The sequence below is a fragment of the Nannobrachium achirus genome (genome assembly GCF_963921795.1).
Source record: "Nannobrachium achirus genome assembly, chromosome: 5".
Taxonomy (NCBI): domain Eukaryota; kingdom Metazoa; phylum Chordata; class Actinopteri; order Myctophiformes; family Myctophidae; genus Nannobrachium; species Nannobrachium achirus.
In genome coordinates, this window is record NC_137814.1 from 50,370,775 (window position 1) to 50,398,274 (window position 27,500).

General features: G+C 44.0%; 1 protein-coding gene across 3 annotated transcripts in view; it reads left to right on the plus strand.

Annotated features, from left to right (window-relative positions):
• LOC308286036 (partitioning defective 3 homolog) overlaps positions 1 to 27,500 on the plus strand; it is a 430,195-nt gene that overhangs the window by 156,323 nt on the left and 246,372 nt on the right. For all 3 annotated transcript variants that reach the window (XM_080726998.1, XM_080727000.1, XM_080726999.1), the window contains exons 3-5: positions 5,669 to 5,879; positions 14,828 to 15,051; positions 15,680 to 15,823. In XM_080726998.1, the coding sequence (XP_080583124.1) occupies positions 5,669 to 5,879; positions 14,828 to 15,051; positions 15,680 to 15,823 (579 nt within the window). The remainder of the gene's footprint in view (positions 1 to 5,668; positions 5,880 to 14,827; positions 15,052 to 15,679; positions 15,824 to 27,500) is intronic.

A 27,500-nucleotide genomic window follows, 5' to 3' on the forward strand; every position in this document is an offset into this window, starting at 1 on the left:
TCCTTTTCCTACATATTTTCTTCAAATGTCTTAAAAACTGGTACACATGATCTATGAAGCCACGCGATAAACATAGTCAAAGGATATTTCGATAGTCCGTACCGTTCGTTCGTAACGCGCTTCCAAAGTTAGCGGGAGGGGCCCGTTTCGCAAACGATAGCCATAAAACACAAACAATAGGTCGAGTCAACACTGAATTTCAACCACAGGTGGGGGGTGGCATACTCAACGAATCCCCAAAAGCATTTCCACTTCGACCCCTAGGGGGCGTCACAAACGCGCCAAACGAAACCGTTTCGTGCCAGAACGCGTTTTTCGAGGGGACCGACCCTCTCACAACGAAACGCGGACGACTCGGCGGACGCTCTCACGGTCCGAACCGCCGCACGAGGTCGCGCGTTTAGCGCGCTGCAGGCACACTTGTCAAAATTGACTCTGTCAATTCTAGTTTAGGTCTTTCTTTCTTTCTTTCTGTCCATACTTTTCCCCAAAGTTTGGCACGCTACTCCTCCCACAGTTTTGCCACCACACACTCGCGCCATATGTCAAACCGACCGGCTTACTCGGGAATCGTGTGCTATTAACTTGCTAAGAGAAAGGTTCTATAGTTTAATTGATATTAATTTATTAGTGAATTAATTTTCCCCATTGACTTATAATGGGAATCGCAAAAACTCACATTCAATTATTTTTCTCTCGCAAACCATAGGGGCAACAGTTTCAAGATTTGGAGAGGAGGTTCATAATGATTTCAAGGATTAAATAAAAAATAATAGTGTCATTTGGCCTCATGGTGGCGCTATAACAGCCCACTTTACGTTTTGGCCCGTACCTGTTGAACCGTAGGTCGGAAAATTAAAATTATTTTTTCCCTGGATTCCTTGGGTCAAGACGCATCTCCCTATATAGGCCACGCCCATTTGCGCCAGGACAGATTTTCCGCCATCTTGAATTTTCTCCAAAACACACTTTTTCCTCCTTTTCCCACATATTTTCTTCAAATGTCACAAAAAGCGGTACACATGATCCATGAACCCATGCAATGGACATACTCAAGGGATATTTCGATAGTCCATACCGTTCGTTCGTAACGCGCTTCTAAAGTTAGCGGGAGGGGCCAGTTTCCCAAACAATAGCCATAAATCACAAACAAATCGTAGAGTCAACACTGAATTTTAAACACAAGTTGCGGGTGGCATACTCAACGAATCCCCAAAAGCATTTCCACTTCGACCCCTAGGGGGCGTCACAAACGGGCAAAACGTAACCGTTTCGTGCCAGAACGCGTTTTTCACGGGGACCGACCCTCTCACAACGAAACGCGGACGACTCGGCGGATGGTCTCACCGTCCAAACCGCTACACAAGGTTGTGCATTGCAGGCACACTTGTCAAAATTGACTCTGTCAATTCTAGTTTTATGCTTTAGCTATTGAAAAATAACAGATCTGCTATTTTTGAAAAGCCGTGAAAATGTGTGCAAATCTTTGAATATATGTATTTTTAAGCGAACATTTGTAACTCAAATTTTGCTTTTGGGGGTCCCTCGAACTAAATATTTTCATATGGAGGTCTGTGGCCAAATACATATCATTTTGGGGGTCCTTGACATGAAAACTTTGAGCACCACTGACATAGAAACACAGGTTTTTCAAAAAAAAAAAAAAAACCTTAGAAGGATTTGAAATATTCAAATGTAAAAAAAAAATTCAAAAATAGCAGATCTACAAGCTTGCAGCGCTGTGAGCCTGTAGATCTGCTACTTTCCAATAGTTAAAGCACAAAATAATGCGTATTGGGTTAAACCCCCTCCCCCTATGAAGAACATTCATGGGGGGCCCGCAGTGAATCCTTGACTTGGGCCCAGAATTTGGTGCAACACCCCTGTGTGCGTGTGTGTGCGTGTGTGTGTGTGTGTGTGTGTGTGTGTGTGTGTGTGTGTGTGTGTGTGTGTGTGTGTGTGTGTGTGTGTGTGTGCGCGTGTGTGTGTGTGTGTGTGTGTGTGTGTGTGTGTGTGTGTGTGTGTGTGCGTGTGTGTGCGTGTGTGTGCGTGTGCGTGTGTGCACTCTCTTGCGTGCGTTTGTGGAAAAAAGGTTGAATGGTGGCTCTTTCATGTTGAGTATCAGTTCCTTTCACGTACATTGATCCAATGGAGCAAAACGTAAATAGGGTTCCTGCCCCTCTCCCCTGATTGGTTTGTTTAGGAGTCAGGTATACACAGGTCAGCCACCGATCGTGCCTTGGCCTCAAGGTCCTCACATGGCACACATTTCCCCTGTCGTGGATTTGAACTCTCGGTATTCCCAATCCCACCAAGGTTGCCATGTCTGCCTATTACAGTATATATGCAACCTTGAGCTTGTTTTCCTGTAAAGTTGTTTGTAAATATTGGCAGTTGCTTTTTGTGGGTATTTTTTTCAAAGTGTACTTGCTTATTTGGGCTTGTCCCCTAAATGTTGTTTAAACCTGTGGGTATCAAACATTTTCATATCCAAATATTCCTAAATTATATTATGGATTTGGCCGCGGACACCCATCTGAAAATATCTTGTACCAGGGGGGAACCCACAAGATTTGTGTCCAAAATTCCAAAATATTCCTTATTTTTTACGATTTTCTTTCTTTGAAAATAGCAGATGTGCAAGTTTAACGTGTCACGATGTGATGGGTTGTGAACTTGTAGATCTGCTATTTTTAAAATAGCTGATGTATCTAGGTTTAATCTAAGTGCTCATGTGGCCTAGTCGGTTCTTTTTGGGCTTGTTTTCTTAGACCTGCATGGTTGCGTGTTTCTCTCACTAAATCTGGCAACACTGAATGTGCTGCTTCTCTTCCATTTACACTGCTGTCACCTCTGAGTTTGTCTATAACATTTTGACAAGGAAGACTTCAGCACGTTACAGTGACATAGATATTATTAATGACCCTTCACGGTTCATAAAAACATCGGATATCCTGTCCATTGACTTTTGTTTTCAGTGAGCAATCGTGCATAACAATTACATTGCTGATGTGAAACAGCCAGGAATTCGGCTAAAAAAGCCATCTGTGTTCAAGTTAAGAGAATTACATCTTAGCTGTTCTTTACTTTTCCCCAAGCCTTTCACTGTAAGTGATTCTGTAAGAGAGATATTTTCATTATAGTCTGTAGTTCATTAGTTACATGGTTGTAAAAGCTTTTGCTCTGGTTTGAATCCCCCCAACATCACTAAAAGACACGGTACTGTGTGAGTCAGTAAGTGTTTAAAACGGCTTAATAATGAGAAAGCTGTGTTCCCAGCAGTGTCTCTCGCTGAGGCTTTAGGCCATGTGGTTTGTTCTTTCTTTTCCATCTTTTGTTCCCGTCTTTCTCTTTTTCTTTCTCTCATTCTCTTTTTCTTTCTCTCATTCTCTTTTATTCTAGTTGTATCTTTCAGTCGTTTTCTCTCTCTCTCTTCCTTCTTTTCCACCCTAACATTTCACTGAGCTGTGTGTGTGTGTGTGTGTGTGTGTGTGTGTGTGTGTGTGTGTGTGTGTGTGTGTGTGTGTGTGTGTGTGTGTGTGTGTGTGTGTGTGTGTGTGTGTAATAATTGTTCTCCTGATATTATCGCTGCGGATAAATAATTCATACTGTGTAAACAAATTGGCTTTCAATAACAAAGGGAGTTGATGCAAGCCAGTTGAGAAAGATTTTCTCCCATTTCTCTCCAAAATTCAGTCTGTCCCCTGTCCCTCATGTGTCACTGTCACTGCCAATCCCACCCCCTGCCATGCGACAGGGGGGAGGGGGGGGGGGGTCCTTGACATAGAATAGTTTGGAACCACTGCCATATGTCGATTACTCTAGCAGTTTACCAGTAAAAACTACTTACTGTGAACCCCAGCATCTGCATTTTGGGGGAAACCTTTGCAGAAAATAGCATCTATTTAATGTAGAGCAAAAACCTAAAAAACACTTGTATAGTGCCCTGAGGGACTCCGTTCAACAACGCATAGGGGGTTTAATACTGAAGCATCAGTGTAAAAGGCAACGTACTTTAAATTGTCACACAGATGATCATATATTATCCTTTATGGTTTGTAATAATATCTTATAGTCCTGTTGTTATTTACTGCGACAATTAAGTCTGCAGGCTTGTGAGATAGCTGTGTGTGTATATGTGTGTGCATGCACGCGTGCAGATTGCTCTGTAATGCCAGCCATATGGTGCTGCAAGAGTGTGTGTGTGTGTGTGTGTGTGTGTGGTGGTCGTGAGGGAGCAGGTTTTGTGCTGACTCAGCGCTTCTGTCGAGGCTGTTAGGTAAAGCTAGTTCCATCACTTGGATTTAATGAGGGAAGGAGCGGAGCACTGCTCACGCACGCACGCACGCACGCACACACACACACACACACACACACACACACACACACACACACACACACACACACACACACACACACACACACACACACACACACTCTTCCTATACAATATTCTATGCAGGCAGACTTATTTTTTTGCTCTCCCTCTCTCCATATATCTCTCACTCATGTATGCTCTGCTTATCTTTCCTCTGCTCTCTCCCCACTCTTTTCTGTGGTCTTTCAGTCTCTGTCTCTCTTGGGGTCTATCTCTCTCTCTCTCACACACACACACACACACACACACACGCAAGTACGCACGCACGCACGCACGCACGTGCGCGCGCCACCACCACAATCGCACATAACAAATTGCAAATCCCCTCTTGCCCTTTGACTTTTACTACTAATGACCACCAGGGCAAACCAGATCTAATTGAAGTAAATGTCAACTGTACAGTAGTCGAGGCAAAATAATCGTGACACTGATTTGAAGTCATATCGCCCACAACGCCCAACCATAACGCCACCCTTTTTGAAGCTGATGATCTAACTGATCTAAGACAAAGTGACAATTAATCAGTTCAAATGAGGAAACGTCATGTCTAGAAGTAAACTTGTAGATCGGCTATTTTCACTACATTTTAAATAGGGCTTAAGTGGTTAATTCATAATATATTTTTCTAAATTTCGGTCCCAAGAGACCCTGGAGTCTAAAGTACCGTATTTCTTTTTTATGATGTTGCAGAGAGAAAGTCATCAGCTTGCAAAAAATAATAAATCGTCCAAAAGGTGCTTAAGTACAGTACTCGTTAACCACTAGGGAATTCACGAATAGTGATTTTTAGTATTCGAATTATTCGACCTCAAAGTATTCGAATATTCGACAGGACTGGCTAAACTGTCAAATATTAAGTACAAGAGGTGAACATTGTGAAAATAGCCGATCTACATGCTCACAACGCCTCGCGTTGCGAGGCGTTGTGAGCATGTAGATCTGCTATTTTCACTATATTTATCTGTGGAACCGAGTCACATTAAATGTAATACTTACAGTTCCAAGTGCTTGTCAGGTCCCCAGTTCAAATATGTTTATTTTGGGGGTCACTGCCTAAAAGGTTTTGAGAACCCCTGGTATAAAGCATAAAAAAAAAAAAAAACATCCACCAGGGGCATTGACAACTCATTCTTACGACTTCCTATCTAGCCAAGCTTTATAAACTATATATTTTTGAAAGAGAAAACATTAGTGTACAACGTCGAATAGTGACTTTGATATTCGAATAGTTGGTGAATGCCCTATTAACCACTGCAACTAATGTCTCTTCTCCTCCCTCCTCTCCACCAGCTGATAGCGGTGTACGAGGAGCAGGAGCCCCACCATGGCGGTGACGGTACCAGCGCCAGCTCCACGGGCACCCAGAGCCCCGACCTGTTCCTGCCCGCCTCAGAGATCAGCGTGGTGTCCTCCGGGCCAGGAGGGGGCAGCAGCATGTCGGCCTTCCAGCCCTACCAGGCCACCAGCGAGATAGAGGTCACCCCCTCCGCGCTGCGCACCAGTGAGTTAGCAACCGTTGGTTTGTTTTATTTGACGCGGACTGACATTCATTTACAATCAACCCATTAACTCATTTGCTGCCATTTAACAATACCTTCGTACTCTCATATGCCCCTGTCTCCATAGACTTCCATGTAATTCATAGTGCACGGATCATGCACACCCATGCCTAGATAATGCACCACGTGTGTCCTCACAGCTTTCAAACAAAAAAATCTGAATGGAAATCCGTTCAGGCATTCATGAGATAGCAGCCATTATGTTTTCCTAAAATGTAAACAAAGATGGCTGCCATGTTTGAAAGATGGGGTTGCTATGAGGGTTAAACATGCAATTTCGCGATTGCTATCATGCCTACTACATTTTTTGGGGTCAAAATAAAAAAAAAATCAAAAACGGGAAATTTTCGGGTTCCTCGGGCATGGCAGGGGCCGTACATCGGGATTTTTTCGGGCTCCTCGGCCATAGCAGCAAATGAGTTAAGACCTGAGGCTGATTCTACAAATGCCTTTTAAATCAGTAGTTCTCAGACTATTTCGTTCTGAAAAATGATTCAATATTTTTCGAACACTCAAAGATTACAGATGTACAAGCTCGCAGCACGGCATGAAGTGACCCGCTGTGAGCTTGTATATCTGATATGTTTTAATAGCCAAGGCTAAAATCTAAAATGACAACAATGCTTTCCCGGTCTTTTAGTTAAGGCATTTAGCAGACGCTCTTTACCCATACAAAGCCATACATAAAATACAGAGAGTACAGTGGGATCACAGGTAAACCAAGAACCTAGCATCAGTCTAAAAACAAAATACTATCAAAATAATAATCTGTAAATAGAAACTATTCATCACTAGGTAAACAACGAACCTAGTATCTATCTAAATACAGTATAACATGCTCTCTAAATTACAATCACAATCACAAGTGCCACTTTCTGCACTGGTCTGTCCACAGGAGGCTTTGCTAAACTGAATGACACTATAATCTGAAAAACCAATCAAATACAGGGAATTAAAAACCACTATAATCAGAATCAGACTCAATACCTGAACTATTAGAACAAAGGCAACATAATCATAACAATAAACCATGCAGTCGCTCTACTCATGTGTGCACTGTTTTTTTGGAACAGAGTTTTGCCCCCTCTAATGAGAGGGAGGACTTGTCCAAATGAGTTCATCGGAACAAGACCATCACCGTCGGTGGAAGCTTGTGATGTTGCTCTACTAGAGAAGTGGTTCTCAACATGGGACCCAGGGGGGTCCCCAAATTATTTTGGGGGGTCCCCAGATGATTAACTTAATGTGCAACGTTGTTTTCTCTCTCTACAGTAAACAAACCAACATAAAGTTTAAGTGTATAGAGGGGACATGCACATTTCTAAAGTGACAATTTAAGGACTTTAATACCTCTAAAATGTCAAATTAAACCACATTGTCAAATATTAGAGGCAGAACTCGTGAAAATAGCCGATCTCATCAGGGTGGGGGGGTCCCCAGTTAAAATATTATTATTTGGGGGGTCGCAAGCTGAAAAGGTTGAGAACCACTGCTCTAGAGCTCTGACGTCTAACAACCTGTCCAGAAAACAGAGATGGAACGTGTTTATATAAGGGACAGATCCCTAACAGGCTGTGGGTGGATGGACTTTCGGGTTGGAGGGATGACAGCCAGGCGGGTGTGATGGATGCTAAGAGGAACGGACTGATTGGACGACGATGGAGGGATGGGCATTGATGGATGCAAAATGGAAGGCTTGATTGATGACTGAGGGATGGATGGATAAATGATTGATGGATCATCAATCCGAACGACTAAAAATAATAAATAATCTACGTTTACAATTTAATTACAACTGACGCGAACTCCAGAGCAAGAAAGAGAAACCAAATGAAAATACTGGCCTGTTTCCTTCTCAGCTTCTAAATGTTTAACAGTCCTCACTTGCCACTGCTTCCTTGGAGTCAATGTGTTAACAAGTGCAGCGATCTATATTGGAGGACATCACAAATTAGCCCTGTCACGGCCAGCCAGTAGCTGACTGCTGTCCATAAATTTGGGGTAATTGGACGGCGGTGACTCTTATTTTTCAGCCAAAAGATTGTTTGAACTCGAGCCAAAGTATTTAATTGGTCCTGTTGGCTGCATCCTAAATTAAAAAAATGGAAACGCTACTTTTGCCCACCTCTGCAGTTATTTTTGCCAGGCCAGCCAAGTCTCTCTCTCACACACACACACACGCCCCTTTCTATTTTTCCTCTCTGTTTCTCTCTGTTTTCTCTCTGCTTCATTGTCGTTACCTCACCCTCACTGTAATTACAGTGAGTTTGCCTCTCTCAGGTGATTTGTCAAGACTCGAGCAGACACATGCACACACGCACATACACAGAGCAACACATCACACACGTACACACAAGCACTTGCGGTCTTGAACACGCGCACACGCACATGCAGTAGTCAGGCACGCACACCAATTTGTGCATGCTGACTCTTATTTCACACATCTGAGAGCCAATGTTAATCACCTGCATCCCACACGCATGCACACGCGCACACACACACACACACACACACACGCACACACACACACACACACACACACACACACACACACACACACACATACGCTTGCAGATGAGGGCACTAATTGGATTTTCAAATGAGATGTGAATCAGACTATGGTAATGGACACACACCCACACATACAGTACATGCATACACACACACAAACCATCGCCTCTCAATTTATGCGCGTCCGTTATACATTCTAACTGTAGTTAATTGACGACATTGAATCTCATCAGCACCGTTTTAATGATTTTTCAGAGGAAATTTCTGACATAGATGGAACTGTGAGGGAGATTAATTCATGTATTTTCCAGTCTTAAGAGGCTAATGAGGAAACATTTTTTAAGGTTCTTTGCTTCAGAAGTTGCTTCTTTTCCACCACACACACAACACCAATGATGAAGAAAACGGCAACAAGAGAGCGAGTTACATTGGCGTGCCCATTCAAGGTCATGTTAGTTATTTGCCTTTCAACGTAACCACATGAACCCTAACATTCCTATTCTGGGCATATCACAAGAGGCGAACGTGCTGTGAAAATAAGCAAAAGTAGGTCGGGAGTGGATTATTGTCGGTATCAGCCGTAACCTGCAGGAGTCTGTCCTTGTTAAAATATGATAGACTCCTGGGAGATGGATTGCTGAGGTCGAGCGCCACACGGTCTACCATCAGCTCCCAGTACTTGGCGCAGAACTTCCCGCACCTAAGCGGCACTATACTCATACGCTGAGTTGCCGGTGCCCGGAAAGCGAGAGCTCTACCGACTGAGCTACCCGGACACAAAGCATACGTTCTACCAAACATTCTGCAAAAAGTAGGCGAAAATGCTGTAGTAGGCAAGCATTTAGTGAAAGTAGCAGATCTTGTGAGTCACGTTGTAAAGCTTAGATTTAAAAGTTAGATATACAATCTTAAAAATACATTCTAAATGTGATTGGCAGCCAGTGAAATCCAGCTAAAACTACAGTTATTATGTTCACATCTCCTTGTACCAGTGATAGGTCTTAGCTGCCGATTCTGCACTTAACTCCAGGGCATGTATTGAGCTTTTGCTGTGACCGGAGCAAAGGGCATTGGAGTAATTTAAACAGGAGAGGAGAGGGAAGAAGAGGACATTAACATAACAACTTGTCTTTTCAGTGGATAAACTCAATCTTATTTTAGAGACCTTGGTGAAATTGGAGTTCTAAGTTCTACGCTTTGAGTTTCACAGAGAATGCAGCACATAACGTTAGCTAAGTTAGTTGCATACTGTCGGGTGGAAACCTTGTATGTCCAAAAGTATTATGTCATGTATAGTGTTATTATTTTCAGGAAATTGGAAAAAAAAGGTTCAATTTGATAAAACACATACATACACTTTCAAAAGGTAAAGGATATCTTTCTGCCCGACAGAAAAGATACTCCAGTCTCTACGTTCTAAGAGTTGTGTCCTCAGTTCTATGCTAACTGGTACCACATTATAAACACATTGTTCTCCTTCACTTCAGTCTGTTCTTTATATCAGCCAGGGAAGGATGTCATAACAGGCCTGTTGCAGAATTGCCCTCTGGGAGATGTAGTTCTTGGATGCCAGGAGGACATGGCGTTCCAAGGCCCCCTCATGATCCCATGAGTCAGGTCCTTTCCACAGGCCTCCGTGTTGCTCACAGCAACAATCCCACGCTCTGAATGACCTGCTGCTGCTCACTCTACAACACCAGTTGAATGACCGCTAGTACACACACACACACACACACACACACACACACACACACACACACACACACACACACACACACACACACACACACACACACGAAACAGAGAGAGCGTGCGTGTTTGTTGTCAGTGGTGGACAACATACTCAACTCCATTACGTGAGTTAAGTATAGATAATTCTGGGCAATTATTACTAGTTATCACAATTAGTGTAAATTGTTCAGTCAAACTTGGAATACTTGCTTTTGAAAATACTTCAAAACTGTACGCTTTCATAAATACATGCATTGCTGTATTGAAATTTAGAAATATTTTTAAAAAATCACGTTTTCCGTTCCTAGTAGAAATGTAGTGGAGTCAAAAGTATTTGGGGATAAATTTGTCTTGTAAAAGTAATGGAGTCAAAGTCACAACTAACCAAAAATGTGAATACTCAAGTAAAGTATAGATCAGGGGTGTCGAACTCATTTTGGGGTGAGGGCCGCATTGGATGAAAGGCGACTTGATGAGGGCCGAACCAGTCACGGATCGGATGGCATGCACACTCGCGCACATGTTCGCTCTGTTTTTCTTCCTGTCGTCTCAGCCACTGCTGTAGCTAACAGTATAGCAGTATATCATTTTACAAATTGTGTTCATTATTAAGTAAAATAGCTACTTTCATTATTGGTAAATAATACAGTTGCAGTTAGGTACGAGAGATGCTATTTGTTTAAAGGAGTAGTTCATCCCCAAAATGACTTTTTTTTTCTTTGATTACTCACGCCATGGAGACTTGAGTTCAATAATATATTTTTATTTTATTTGTCGCATTACTAAGACAAAAATGTGATAATAGTACACTTCCCCCCATTGATTCCGGATGGGGACCCAAATGCATTTGGGTCCCCATCCGGAATCAATAGGCATGCATTTATTGTAATCAAATTTCTGTTTTAGGAATGAGTCTCCATTGGCTCCATGGCATTTTGTGGGGGTGAACTACTCCTTTAAGAAGTGCCAATAAGAATAAACCATTTGATAATAGAATAATTCAATTCCTGATAGTCTCTGCTATAATTTGTAAATGGCTAAAAAAAAATATTATTGATGCAGGACAATATTTTTTTTTATTGTATTTTATAATAAAAAGAATAAAAATAATTAACAATAATGGCATATTCAGAAAATATCTGAATAATAAAACTATTTTTTAAATAAGTTATTTTCTTAACAACATTAATTTCCATGTCTAATATGTGTAATCTTTGAGTACTGTTCGAATATTGTAGGTATGTTCAGGTATTATTCATAGCCAGACCCCCCACCCTATTCCTAGCAATGCTGTCATCTTCAGAGAGAGAGAGAGAGAGCTGGTCACTTAACATTCCAATCAATCAACTCAATCACTAGTGCCAGGTGGGAGAAACCTAGCCTGCAGTGAGAAGGCATTAGTTAGGTTAATTCTTAAGACAATCATAACTCTTGACAGGAATAGGCTAGAGACTTACTTTTTTTTCTAAATGCTCAGAAATGTATGCTCTACAGGCCTGGGGCCGGATTGAATCCGGCCCGCGGGCCGTATGTTTGACATCCCTGGTATAGATGCTCAATAATTATACTTAAGTACAGTACTCAATGAAATGTTCTTTGTTACAGTCCACCACTGGTCCTCGCACACAAGCGATACAATAATGCTACACAGACACACATGCGCGCACACAATGGAGTGGTCAGCTGCACCATGTCTCCTACACAAGCAAACCGTTGCCATCAGCAGAACATCTCTGAGTACGTTGTGGAAGGAGATGCAGCAGTGGAAGTCCACCAGTAGAAGACACTCATGTCTCGCCTCACATCAACCAAGAGCTGCTTCCCAGAACCCTCCTCCTCCTCCTCCTCTCCTGCTCCTTGGACGTGGTGGGAACAGGATGACTCTTGGCTGTCCTTGTGTTGAGAAGATCATCCAAGCTTGTCAAACAAGTCTTCACTTTCAATTCTCTGGTTTGTCTTTCCCCCTCCACTGTGTGGTCCCCCGGACGTCACAAACGGTCTGATAAGCCTCTGGTATTTGTTGGGAGAGGACTGCATGTTTGTTGGTTCTTTTGTATAACAAATAAAAAATGAAAAGTATCTTGTCACTGTCTGGTGGAAACCTGGTATGTCCAAAGAATATATACTGTACATCTAGAAGCAGGGTCAGCAATGTTTGTGTACGCTGTCATTTTTGGGGTCGTGTTGTTATGATGACCGTTTGTCTCTCTTGCTCTGACTCGCTACATCTTTTAAACAAAGTTAAGAGCTCTAATGTAAGCATTGTCTTAAACCAGCATTTCTCAATAGTAGGCACTTCCTGATGGGACTGCAACACACACACGCACGCACGCACGCACGGACGCGCGCGCGCGCGCACACACACACACACACACACACACACACACACACACACACACACACACACACACACACACACACACACACACACACACACACACACACACACACACACACACACACGCACACACACACAACATCTGCAATGTGTCATGAAACTAACACATTGGCATTGCATAAGTGGACTAAGTATTGTAGCCCTACTGGCTTGAACTTACTTTGGTGAATAGTTTTAGGATGACTGTGTCTGTACTTTATTCCTGGCTGAACAACATACTGTAAAAACTATTGGCTATGCCATGAGGTGACCCCACGGCCTAGTCAAATAAAAGGGAAGAAACAGCACCCTCTCTGTTTTGTTAGCATTAGAGAGTCTGTTCTTGAGACACTAGACAAGATATGGCAGTGGCTGAGTACATACTGCTCCCGTAGGAAGAACCCTACTGATTTTGGTGACCTTAAAGGAGTAGTTCACCCCCAAAATGTCATTTTTTTTTCAATTGATTAGTCATGCCATGGAGACTAGAGTTCATTATTTTTTTTTTGTTTTTTGTCGCATTCCTTAGACAAAAATGTGATAACAATAAATTTACCCCCATTCATTCCGGATGGTGACCCGTTTCGAAACGGGTCACCATCCGGAATCAATGGGGGTAAATTTACTCGAATCAAATTTTTGTCTTAGGAATGTGACAAAAACCAAAAAATATTATTGAACTCTACTCTCCATGGCATGACTAATCAATAGAAAAAAAGTCATTTTGGGGGTGAACTACTCCTTTAAGGCCTTTCCTGTTGTGCCGCATTAGGGCAAAGTTTCCACTTGTAAAAACTATAGCCTACATTACATATAAAAAATATAATGGGTAGAGTAGATTGCCATGAAACCCGCCTGAGCACATTCATACTCCCTGGAAGTACAAATGTGCCATTTGAGTGACCTCTTGGTTTCACCCAGCATCCTCATCACAAAATGTAACATTTACACAAAAATATGTCTCAGTCGCTAAGACTTTTGGGCATCCCCATGGCTTTTCCTCAACAGTTCAAGTTGGATGGAAGACGCACAGCCTCTAGGGCCTGTGTTTCTTACATCTGCCAGGAGCGGTTTTAGACTCTTTGTTTTTTGGTTGACGCTTTTGACTGGAGGATAGCAGGTTTTAATCTTGGTCCTGTACCTGGCTGTAGGAAGAGAATGAGCAATGACCACTCTAAAATAAGTGCCCTTCAGAAAGGCACTTAACCCCCAGCCACCAGTAAATAAAGTATGGCTCAGTGGCGAGTGGCCAACAGTAGTAGATGGTGAAAGAAAGTCCACAACTGAAAGGGAACTGCATTGAACCAACCCAGTCAATTACACACTGTTAGAGGCATATTTCACTTGCATATAAAATAAACATTAAAATAGTTGTGGAAAAATCACGACCCACCATGCATTAGATTGCCATTCTAATGCGTGAGGGGCCTGTGATTTTTCCATAATTTTAATTAATGTTTATTACTTAATGTTTTTTAAGGTTTATTTTATTTGTAAGTGAAATATCCAAGTGTGAAAAATGGAACCTTATGTTGTCCACTAGGTCTTGAGTTAAATTCAAATTCACATGCTGAAAATACCCAACTAAAACCTTTTAATCCTTTAAGATTGAGGCCAGATAATATTTTGACCAAAATCCATCCTCTAATGCAGTGGTTCTCAAATTTGGATTCCAGGGACTCTGTGGGTTCCTTTAGGGGGGTCAAATTGACCCATACAAGTATGTGGTTCCATTTGTACACTGTCAGAATTAAGGGGAGACCTTAGTTTAGTTTAGTTTATTTGATCAACTCATACATTTATACAAGTCGTACATCCACATAATCAAGCTGAAAGCTTGTGAATGCCTATCCTACGTATTCATGAATTAAGACATTGATTAGTTATTAAGTTATTAAGAGTGTTCAGATTTTGTTTTAGAGGAAAAAAGGAAAAGAAACAAGAATGTATATGGAGATAAAGAACTTGATAAAGGAATACCCATTTCATAACAATAACAATTCAAGAATCAGAGATATGTTATAAAAGTATATACAGTATACAAGTTTAGCGTCTAGAGAATGATAATGGAAGAACGTAGGTACAAAGTACAAGTAAGAAAAAAGTAATTCAAAATAAAAAAAAATATTTAAAAAATGATAATGATAATGAAGACTATGTTTTGCTGTATTTAGCCTTCCCTTGACATTTGAAGGTTTGAGAAACACTGCTCTAAATGCTGTATGCTTGGACACACAAGTTTGACTGACTGATGCTCTCTCTCTCTCCCAGACATGCCTCTCCACGTGCGCCGCAGCAGTGACCCGGCCCTGCTGACCGTGAACGGGCCCTTCAGTGCTGGAGGAGGAAGTGGAGGAGGACCAGGGGGTGCAGGAGAGGGCCCCAGGGCCCCGGTGGAGGAGGCCCCGTCCAGGAGGAACCCACAGCGCTGGTCCACCACGGCCGGCTTCCTCAAGAACCGACAGTCCTCTGGAAGCAACAGCCTGGAGAGGAAGGTAGGGACATGTTGCCATAGTTGTGTGTTGTGCTGGACACAGTATGTGGGTCACCAAAATAATTGGCAAAAGATTGTAATAATACTAGTAAGACGCCCTAAGGGCGAGAAGTGACCTTGCCCCTAAGAACGACTGCTGGGCGAGCACTGGCGCTTTGGCATGGGATCGTAAATGTGGCCGTAGTTTCCCAACTATGGAGATGACTGATGTCTGACATCATAAATGTCTGACGTCATATACCACATGAGGCTGACACAATATGTCCATATATAGGTATTCCCTGATATGGGCTTAATATAGATGACATAAGAGATCTCCATATATGGGCATAAGAGGGACAAGGATGTTTATTGATGACATCAGGGATCTGACACGAGGTTACCGACAGTGTACCGATAAATAGGAACTTAAAGAATGTTATGTTACGTTCCATTGTTCCAGCTACACAATTAATGATTGACTGATCATTAAAATAAACATGTTCTGACCACTGTTAAGTGGTCATATGGTCCATAAGTTTGAGGATCTCTGCTCTACATAAAAACCTCCTAAACAACAAAATTATGTTTTTTTACAAGCCTAAGAGAAGCATGTGTGAGAGCGCTGTGTTGTGCTCTTGGTTGGGCAGGTGAAGGGCGTGGACACGTACCGCAGCCTGCCGAGAGACGCCGGGACCTGGGCCAATCAGAGGGAGTTTCAGAGGGAGACGGCTCGATCCTCGCTCAGCGCCAACCACCCCATGGTCGACCGCTGGCTGGAACGACAAGAGCAGGTATAGGACGAGTTGTGCACAGTGCACACACACACACACACACACACACACACACACACACACACACACACACACACACACACACACACACACACACACACACACACACACACACACACACACACACACACACACACACACACAGTGTACATACCGGCACAAACACATAAAATACACCCCATGGTTGACCTCTGGCTGCAGAGACAATAAATACAGTACAAACACACACTACTGTACGCTTTGGGGCAGCCATAGCTGAATGAAACATTTGGGGCTGTGGCTCAGGTACAGGTCGTCCAGTGATCTGTGGGTCTGCGGTTCGAATTCCGGCTCCTCCTGTCCACATGTGGAAGTGTCCTTGGGCAAGACACTGAACCCCACATTGCCTCCAATGAGTCTGTCTGTGATAGGCTTGACACCATTGATGTGTGAATGTGGGAAGAGAGGACACCGGCGTCAACTGTTCGCCACTTCATCTCCCAATGTATGAATGACTGAACCATTGTAAAGCGCTTTGAGCACTTCAAATCACTTTAAAATGCAATTCATTATTATTTGTCGAGGTGTCCATGACCAAGATACTAACCCCTATCTGCGCCCCACCCCTCTTCAGACACAGTCTACATAAGTTCTGTTTCAGAAGGTGATTCAAACCTTGTCTCCCCTTCTCAGTTCAACCCCTCTTCCCTGAGCCTTAATATGTCTTCATGACTGGTTCAGAATGTGACCCACTTCTATCACTCTGCCTGCCCGATAGGGAGACAGTCATGGAGCCATGGGCATTGATGGAGTCTACTACTTTCAACCTGTTGTCCCTGTCTGGGGCACATCATCAAAAATAGCAAAACAGTTCAATCTCACAACGCCTCACGATGTGACACGTTGTGAACTTGTAGACCAACTATTTTTGTCGTGCAACACCATCCTACCACCAAGTATAAAATAGGGGCTTAAGTGGTTAAGAACTGTGGGATATTTCATCTTGAAATCACAAGACATGTAGACATTATGCAGTATGTATGTCACAGAGTCACTGATGGGTCATATACTACGATAATGTTTCACTTTGTGTCATGGACAGTCCAGTCAACAGTTAATCCATTAGTACCATAAATAACATGTTAAATCTCTCCGTGAAAGGCACCACATACTGTACTGTATCTACCTGTCAGGACGGTGAAGACTCCATCTGGATGCAATTGTGAACCAGATCAGATTAAACCAGGCTCGCTATATTAATCCCTGGGGTGGAAATCATTTTTCATTTTCTTTTTTGTTTAGGATAGGAAGAGAGACGACATGATGATGAAAATAATGATGAACATGGGTGGGTTTTAATTAAAATGAAATACACCTTTTCGTCCTTAACCGTATAGCATGCGGTTCATGTTCATTATTATTTTACAACTGGGACTGGGAAGTCAGACGTGGCGTGTCAGCGAAGCAGGTTTTTTTCCTTGGACGCTCACACAGGTCCTTCTGGGTCCATATCCTCTCTCCCTCAGAGTGTATGAACAGGTTAGAGTGAGTGTAGAGGTCACCGATGAGGAGTGTAGTCAGTATTAATGACCTGCCATGGATCCCCTGTGGAGCGCCTGCAGCCAGACAGCCCATCACTGACACTGACACGCACGCACGCACGCGCACACACACACACACACACACACACACACACACACACACACACACACACACACACACACACACACACACACACACACGAACACAGACACATGAGTGCGTGTGTGGTGTGTGTTGAAAGGTGAATGAGTGACTTGATGGAAGGTTATACTGTCTGTATTGTTTGACTGTCTGTATTGTTTGAAGGACGTGATGGTGGTTTGTTCTTTCCTTTCTCCTCTGTGACAGTGAGAACTCTTTCTCTCTCTCACGCACGCACGCACGCACGCACGCACACACCAGCTGTGTTTTGTAGCTGTGGTCGTTCTGTTGTGTGTTGCTATCTGACAACAGAGTTGTTCTGTTTTGTCTCTCCAAGTCTCTCTGAGACCCGTCATGTTTAGTGTCTCTGTCTAACAGGGATGTTGCGAAGCGCACGCACACATACATGTGTGCACACACACACACACACACACACACACACACACACACACACACACACACACACACACACACACACACACAAACGTGTGTGTGCGCGCGCGTGCACACCATGAGAAGCACTTAAATTGCCCAAGAGCAGGAACAGCATGTGATCACAGAGCACTTGAAGGAATAGATAAGGAGAACAATTGCAACAGCAGACTTCATTCTGTCCAGCGAGCGCTACAACATTCCCTGGGAGAGGAGAGGGGAGAGCGTATAGAGAGAATAGGGCAGAAACGAATAGAAGCCAGACACATAAAATGAAAACACATTAGAGTGAAATAACCTACTGTAGCAATATGATAAAAACATGGAGCAAGCTGGAATGAATGTTCAGGGGAAGGGGATTGCAACGGCAATAGCATGACATGTCGTTAAAGTAGAGATGTGGTATTTGATTATGAAGGAGCAAGAGAATTGTGTTACAGTAGCTACTAGAATGGATCCCAGAATGAAAATGTCATGGATGGATACAACATTCTTCATCAGTACAATGTTTGATCAATACAACGGTGCTCTTCATTAGTACAACACCTTAACTCAGGGGTCTTCAACGTTTTCAGGCCAAGGACCCCTTAGCTGAGAGAGAGATGAAGCAGGGACCCCCCACAACCCATAGATACCATATAGTTTCATCGTGTGACAGCACAATCATCAGTGTATTTTGGATTCATGTCAATGTTTGTTTTCAGATAAAATAAACCACTTGAACCGTCAATACTTAATAAACTTGACCTTTCACTCTGTACTTCGTCTGCTCTTTTCCTCTCTACACGAAACCTCTTTGCCGAAAATAGCCGATCTACAAGCTCACAACGCCTCGCAGCACAAGGCGTTTTGAGCTTGTAGATCTGCTATTTTTGGCTACAGTTCTCAGAATATGGATGCTAGGGTTCAAGTGGTTAATATAGAAAAGGAGAAAAAAAGCTTCTATCATTCAAAGATTTGGAGGACCCCCTGTAGTAACTCTGAGGACCCCCTGTTGAAAACCCCTGCCTTAACTGAATACAACATTCTCTATCGTTATCTACTTAACGATTGTATCTCTCTACTCTTGCCTTTATCTGTACAACACTCTTTGGTGAAGTCAGCGTCTCAGTGAAAGCACAGAGTAGAAGAGGAGATGCGAGCGAGATGCTGTTGAACTGAACGTGAACATGAATGGAGCTATTCTTACTTTTTGAACGTCTCCCTCCAGCTTCAGCCATTGGCTCCGTGGTGGAGAATGACAACTGAACTGTGATAGTTTGAGTGTCTCTCTCTCTTCATCTCTCTCTCTCCCGTCTGTTTCTCTCTGTCTCTCTCTTGCTATCTTTCCATATCTCCTTCATCCTCTTCATATACCTCTCTTTGTCTCCCATCCCTCTGGTTTTTGGCAACAGGTAGTAGTAGTCATGGCGATGGTGAGTCAGTAGGGTGTGTTAATGAGGTGTTGGTGCAACATGGAGGACAGCTCAGCATCACTGTCCACTGGGCTGGAGTGGTAGAGTTTTATGTGCATTTACTAGCTGCGTGCGTGCGTGTGTGCGTGCGTGCGTGCGTGCGTGCGTTTACAGTTTACAGTTTACAGTTTAGGCATTTAGCAGACGCTTTTAATCCAAAGCGACTTACAATAAGCAGATAACATCACAATAATAAACAAGATAATATGTCTTGTTTACGCCAGTAAAAGTATACATACCTGCATGTCTGTGCCTGTAGGAATGTCTGGGAATTGATGGATATATGTGTGTACATATGCATGTCTGTGAGCACTTGTGTGTGTCTGTGTGTGTGTGTGAGTTGAGTTGGTGTCAGAACTCCAGACAAGCGTAGAGTGGGTTGCAAATCAACCAATTAAGTAGCAGAGCAGTGAACTGCAGAGCTGAACTATTCAGTTCTAACAACTCAGCCTTGTCACGTATACACACTCTCACACACACACACACACACGCACGCACGCGCGCGCACGCACGCACGCACGCACGCACGCACGCACGCACGCACGCACGCACGCACGCACGCACGCACGCACGCACGCACGCACGCACGCACGCACGCACGCACGCACGCACGCACGCACGCACGCACGCACGCACGCACGCACGCACACACGCACACACACACACACACACACACACACACACACACCTTCCTTGGCAGTCGTCAAATATGACACACACGTGCACACTTACTTCTCCCTGCCTGCATCGATTTCCACCTCTGAGAGGACACAGTGTTTGTTTATTTTTAGTTGTGTGTGTGTGTGTGTGTGTGTGTGTGTGTGTGTGTGTGTGTGTGTGTGTGTGTGTGTGTGTGTGTGTGTGTGTGTGTGTGTGTGTGTGTGTGTGTGTGTGTGTGTGTGTGCCTCTTGTTAGACGCGTGTGTCCAATTTATGTTCCCGCGCATCGTGTACTATTTCACTTCTTTGCCAGTGTGGAACCCATGCAAGGCACCGCCGCCGACCTGCTCATCCGGAGCAGTTTACTGTAGGTGTTCAGCGCCTTGCTCAAGGACACTTGAACCCTTACTCAGGGAATCAATCCGGGAACCTTTTGTTTCCCGATCTCACCCTACCTCCTGAGCCACTTCCGCCCCTCCTGTGTCTCGATGTTGGAAGCGTTTCAACTGCTCAATCAGCATGCAGCACTGTGGATAGGGTACTGTATGTATGTATTTATGTATATATATATATAGGGCTACTTCAGCTGAAAGCCAGGTGTGACAGGCGTGCGTGACGTGTTGTCGTTTGAAGTTGAACAGATGGCCGGGCTTTGCGTCCACTCAGCGTTTACCATGATGTCAACACGACTGACCGTGCTACCGTATGTGTCCTCGTGTCCATGAAACTGTAAAATCCGCAGTGTCAGATCTCTGACAGTGTTCAAGATGTAAAAATATACACTCAGAGTTAAACGAACGCTCAGGGTTTTATGGCCTTTTCACACGGGAAGCGACCAGTAATTAATTTTCAATGAGAGGCGAGCAGGCAGTTCAGGAGGCGACGTGAGCTGGTTTTCGGTGAACTTTCTTTCACACGATGCACAGGACAATGATTTGACACAGCTGAGCTGAAGCAGGCGCATCGCCTGGTGTTGACTCGTAGAACCATTGTCTGTCTGTGTATTCTCAACGTGTGAAGCGCAGTGCGACCGCGCTGATCCAAGCGAGAAAAACGGGCGTTGTGCCGCTCCCCATCTGTAAAGCCCTTAACTCTGACGGTGTACAAATGGAATCGAGTGAGTCAATTTGGTTACATTTGCTCACCTGGAATTGTTTTATTTACCACAGCAGAAGTCATGACAAACGGACACGTCTCAGCTACTCAGGCCTTCATCAGTGTTTGAAGGCCTGAGTGGCTGAAACATGTCCGTTTGTCATGCTGACTGCTTCTGTGGTAAATTAAAACATACAAAGACAATTCACCTTGTGAGTGCAGACTGTTTCTATAGACTGTTCACTGAGAATCTGCACCTGTCTGTCCTTCTCCTAAAACAGTGGTTCTCAACCTTCTTCATATCAAGGTCTGTTATTTATTGGGAATTTGAGCCACGAACAACCATTTGAATATCTACTGTATAAGGGTGCATTTGGTTACCAATTCTTCATTTTTCAGCTGGGGACCACCTGGGAACCCCCCCCCAAAAGGACCACTGTTTGAGAACCACTATCTAAACAACTGACAGTAGAGCTCATTCAGGTCTCGACTTCTGCCCCATGAGTATTCGGATACATAAATACGGTACTTTCTCAGGGCGCTTTTCGACCGGCAAAGAACCGGTTCGGGTTCTTTCTCCCACCTATGGGATGAACCAGAGAACCGAGTTGGTTCGGAACGGGAACCACAAAATCCTTGGTTCCTCTGGTTCAATCTGGTTCAATCTGGTGGAAACGCAAGCCGGTTCGCGAACCACGGTTCCAAGAAAGTTGAACGGCATTGGTACTTGAACCAAGGTTCTTTTAGTCGAAAGGCCCCTCAGAGTTAAACGGTGGGTTTTGCAGTGTGTCTAACGGTGCGGTGCGTTTTAACGGCGTGCAACAGCGGGTGACGGTCGGCCGTATTTTCCGGAAGTGTGTTAGTTGTCAATGGGACCCGGCAACTACTGGCGATAACAGGCGATGAGGCAATGGTGGAAAACGTCGCCCCAAAACATAAAAATATTTTATCTTTTGGACGACATCGCCCAAGAGTCGCCGGCTGTTGCCCGCTGTTACTTAAAACATGGGGTAAGGGAAAGGTTGCAGTGGGTGTGTGGTGTGTCCAGTGGTGCAGAGTTGGGTCCCTCAGGTGAACAGGAGCCAGGCCTCCACAGGATAAATCATGCAAGGCCCTGCCACGCACTCATAAATCACCCTGACTCCATGCATACTTACTTACACTCCTGTATGTGCACATACTATAACACTACACACGTGTGGTGTGTGGTTGCGCGTGCACAAACTGTGCATGTGCTCATGGAATCTGTGGGGTAGATATGTGCATGCACAGCAACACGCGGATCTGTGTGTGTGTGTGTGTGTGTGTGTGTGTGTGTGTGATAATTTAGTGGCTGTTTGTGCATGAGTATGACAGCTCATGTCGCATAATGCATGCAGATGTTTGCAAAGTCTTATACAGTACTGTGTGTGTGTGTGTGTGTGTGTGTGTGTGTGTGTGTGTGTGTGTGTGTGTGTGTGTGTGTGTGTGTGTGTGTGTGTGTGTGTGTGTGTGTGTGTGTGTGTGTGTGTGTGTGTGTGTGTGTGTGTGTGTGTGTGTGTGTCTGTCGCATGGGCGCAGATGCATAGTGATGCCTTGTCCAGGCCTCCAGGGAACTCTGAAGCTTGCAGCTGCTGAGTAACTGACCACTAGGTGGGGCTGTGGGGTCAGGGTTGAGCCCGGTCTACCTTTACATTCTGTCTCTCGCTGTTGTCTCGCTGTCTCTTTCCCTCTGGTGTGTCTCCTCTCCTCTCCTCTCCTCTCCTCTCCTCTATTTTACTTATCTTAACCGCTGCGTATCTCCATCTGTCTCTACTTCCCTTTGTTTTGCTCTCTTTGATCTCCTTTCTCTCTTTCTTTTCCCCTATTCTCTCTATCTCCTCATCCCCACCTTTACTTCCTCTGTCTTTCACTCCTCTGTCTATCCATTCTATCCGTGTCAATTGATTAATTCCTTCAATCCATTAAGCTTTATTGACACAATAAAACAAACAAAATACACTGATGATTGTGCTGTCAAATAATTAAACTATATATGGAATATCTGAAAAGGTTGTGGGGGTCCCTGCTTCATCTCTCTCTCAACTAAGGGGTCCTTGGCCTGAAAACGTTGAAGACCCCTGATCTAGCAGACACATACAGTTATACTCCTTCTCCTTTCTCTCCATCCATCCATCCAGTCGTCCATACTGTAGTCTACATCCATCATGTTGTCCTGACTCTTTTTACCCACACATTGACCCATAACAATTGGTCTGCAACCCAAACATGGGTCCCACGTGGGTCCCGATCCACTGTTTAGTAAACAGTGCTTTATAGTGGATCAATGTGGTTTATCATACAGCATGTGATGAAGCTCAAAGCTGCTGTTCTATAGATGTGAGTTGACAGTAATGTTGGCTACAATGACTAAGCAGTGTGCAGTATGGTGGTTGGGTCATTATTAACTTATTTACTCTCTTTTAAAACATCGACTGAAGGGGTTAACCGCCACGTTGTCTTTACCTTTTAACGTGGGCGCGTGCGTGCACATCGCGCACGATCTGTGCACGGATCATGTACCAGGCGTGTGTACACCCGATCACAGCTTTCAAATAAAAAATACGCTTCCATCGCCGAGCTCCCTCTGCTACTGTTTACATGATAGCTAACGGTAGCTGCGCCATGGTCCCGCCACCGACCGGATATGGAAACCGATCAAACAGGATACAGAAATGAGACCAGAAGCACTTTTCCGAGGGTGATTAGATGATTAGGTGATTTTAAATGTTTTATAGTGATTAAAGCATATTAAAATCTCTGGATTATCGGTCCCGGCGGAGAGGAACGTAGGGATTTTCTCTGAACTATCGGGTGAGGCGGTAAATGAGTTAATGTAATCTTCAAAGTATTGAAGTTCCTCCTTGGTACTATCAGCGTGTGTCCATTTCTTGTTGGTTTACATTTCTATCATTAACATTAGCCACTTCAGTAAGCACAGCAAACTCGAGCCACTCGATAGCATAACATTAGAACATCAATACAGATTTAATTTCACATTTAACAGTAGAAGGGGTGCCAGAGCATCGCAAATATGCTTTTAATTGCTGTTCTGCATACATTTGTAGGCCAATATTCAAACCAAATACATTAAGTACGGCATGTACAACTAGCAACTGGGTCTTTCTTCAGTATCGTTCTGCTATACCATACGGCTGCCTTGTCAGTAGATATGATGAACGCTTCTCGTTTTAACCACTTAAACCCTATGCTTAGTTGACCGGACTCCCAAGGGCTTTATTCTATAGGCCCCCCATCCAGTTGATGCTCTGTGCTAATGATCTGTGCAGCATGTTAGCCCATGAATAGGGTTGAAGTGGTTAAGTAATTTACATATAGTAATTATAATATCCACCCAGCGTCTTTATTCTGGGGGGGCATTACTCAAAAAATAGCAGATTTACAAGCTCACACCACGTCACAACGTAGCTTGGTTATTTTTGTCGAAGAGATTTGGCGTTGACTGTCAACTGGACCGAAGTTGTCTGTATACTTGGACCACTTTTTTTCCTAAGTCTAGAGGGTTATTGGGTAAAACCCTAGCGTCCGCTGAAAATAGCAGATCGATAAGCTCACACCGCCTCGCGCTACGAGCTTACCGATCGGCTATTGTCCACAATAACGGAACACTGAAAAGACGCTAGTATAGAGCCCTGAGGGACTCCGGTCAACCATAGAAAGTTTAAGTGGTTAATCACGGTGCACGTGTTGCACCAGACAGGAGATGTGAGGAGGCAACACATGTAGTCTGTCATGTGCACACACACACACATGCATGCCAACCCATGCACACACATACACACACACACACACACACACACACACACACACACACACACACACACACACACACACACACACACACACACACACACACACACACACACACACACACACACACAGACAGACAGAGGGGCCAAACAAGGTGACATTGAACACATCACACTCATAAAAAGTGCACAAACAATCGCTCAAAAGCACATGTCAAATGAACATCCACACACAAATGCTATCATACACACACACACACACACACACACACACACACACACACACACACACACACACACACACACACATACTAGAAAGCTCCTACAGGGGGGAATATGTAGGACGGATGGAGTGAGAGACAATATCATGTGAAAGAGGAACAATAACACTTCTACTAACACTGTTCAATATTCATCATCAGACACATCTGAGGAGAGGGCTGCACTCACTGATATCTGTGCCAGATCACAATCCATCACTGCACGCACACACACACACACACACACACACACACACACACACACACACACACACACACACACACACACACACACACACACACACACACACACACACACACACACACACACTCCAGTACGGGACTGCTCTCTCATTCACACTGACAATTCTATTCTCTTCTCACAATCGGCCAGGGAGAGGCAATGTTTGTGTGTGTGTGTGTTTGGGGGGATGAGAAAGAATGTATGTGGAGAGAGATTAAAGTATGAGAGAACAAAAGACATGTGTCTGTGTGTCTGTGTGTATGAGAGACAGAAAGTAGACCATGCATGTGTAGGTCTGTGCGTGTGAGCACATCAAATCAAGTCATCATATGGGTTGAGAGACCAATATCTCTCCCCATCTCATTGTCACACGTGCGCGCACACTTGCAGGTGTCTTTCCTGACACTACTTTTGTTAACAGGTTGAAGCTAAAAACAGTTGGCATGATCTGTCACTTTTCAGATATAGCAGAGTGTAAATCTGATCAACTTCTGTAGGCCTAACAGCCGTTCGTAATTTGCTGTGGTCCCACGACTATACTACATTGACGTTATTTTTTTCTAAGGGACTTAAAAGCTGTGACCCCCCCAAAATAATCATACCACGCTGACAAGCACTTGGAATCTTTGGGAGTAGAGATATAACATTTGTTTGACTCACTTACACAACCTTTTGTTGTTACACACGTTGTGAGGCGTTGTGAGCATGTACAGTAGATCGCCTATTTTGCACATTTGTATAGTAGGCCTATAGTTTTTAACAGTTTGCCAGCCAAAATAGAATGGTGGTTGGTAGATTAGCCGTGAAATTTCTATTATTGTATTGTGATCTGAGACATAATATTATGTTTATAAACATGAGCCCGCCACCCCTCCTTCTTGGACCGCACCGTTGTTTTTTTTTTTTTTTTTTCCCAGGTCATTAGCTCACCGTGATTTTCTCGATCTCCGTTGGGATAGAGTGGTGGTTTTGGCCGAGCATCGATCTCCCCGTGCGTTTCGCGTGCGCGATCCGCGCGCATAACGATCCATGCATATATAGTCCAGGAGTGACTGAACAGTCGATGTGACCACTTTGGATAGCCTAGCACCTAGCACTCCAGCTCTGCTAGTGCTATCGTCTAAACAACAAGTGGGTGGGAGGAAGGAAGGCTGAAGAAGGAAAGGCCATGAGAGTCACTTCTGTTTCATGTCAGAGCAGCCACGAGCCACCGATGGACGAGCGGTGACTAGGGAAGGTTAGACGATCGCCGATTTTCGGATCAAAATCATTTATTCCGGTTTTAATGACAAAGTCCGGGAAAGTACGGCGCGGCTGAGACTCCTTGCTCAGATGTCCGATATATTACGGTTTTAACATTAACTCACTTAGCGCCGAGCGACTTTCGGGGCGACTAACTAATGATGGCGTTTAGTGCCGAGCGACTCGGAGCGACTTTTATATAAAAACATTGTTTAAGCTTTTAATTTGGGTTGATAGACGGAGCGGAACGGTTAGCTTACCTTCGACTAGCATACAGATGAAAACCGTGAAAAAAAAGGATACGATTATGACGTCACCTTTAAGCCATAGCTTCCTGTTTACGTAGGCCTCTGTTAGCCGCTAGGCTCAATGCAAACCATCCGACCCTCACGTAGCTTCACTAGGTCGGATTTTGATTCGGAAACTTTCTGTGTGGCATCTATATACGTTCCGATGCCCATACCAATGGTGGTTTGAGACGATCAAGCACGAATTGAGCAGTATTGAGCTCAAATGGCGGCCCGCGGCCTGTCCATTGAATGTCAATGGAGAGCATGTCATTGTACCATCCTGTTATGTCATGAACCTTGTTTTTTATTCTGACTTAACATGGGACCATGGAAAGTCTATGAGCTATGGCTCACTCTAGTGGTCATCTTGTGGCATCCGCAGGCACGTGTACCTGTTTATGTAATGTGATTTTGGGGATTCAATATAGCTATTTCCTGGCGTTATAAGCGCAGATTCATATTGAAATCTGTCTCGCTCGGCGCTAAGTGAAGGGGCTCCCGTGGCTTGGAAAGGGTTAAGGATCTTATTTTATAAAAGAATTATAATAATC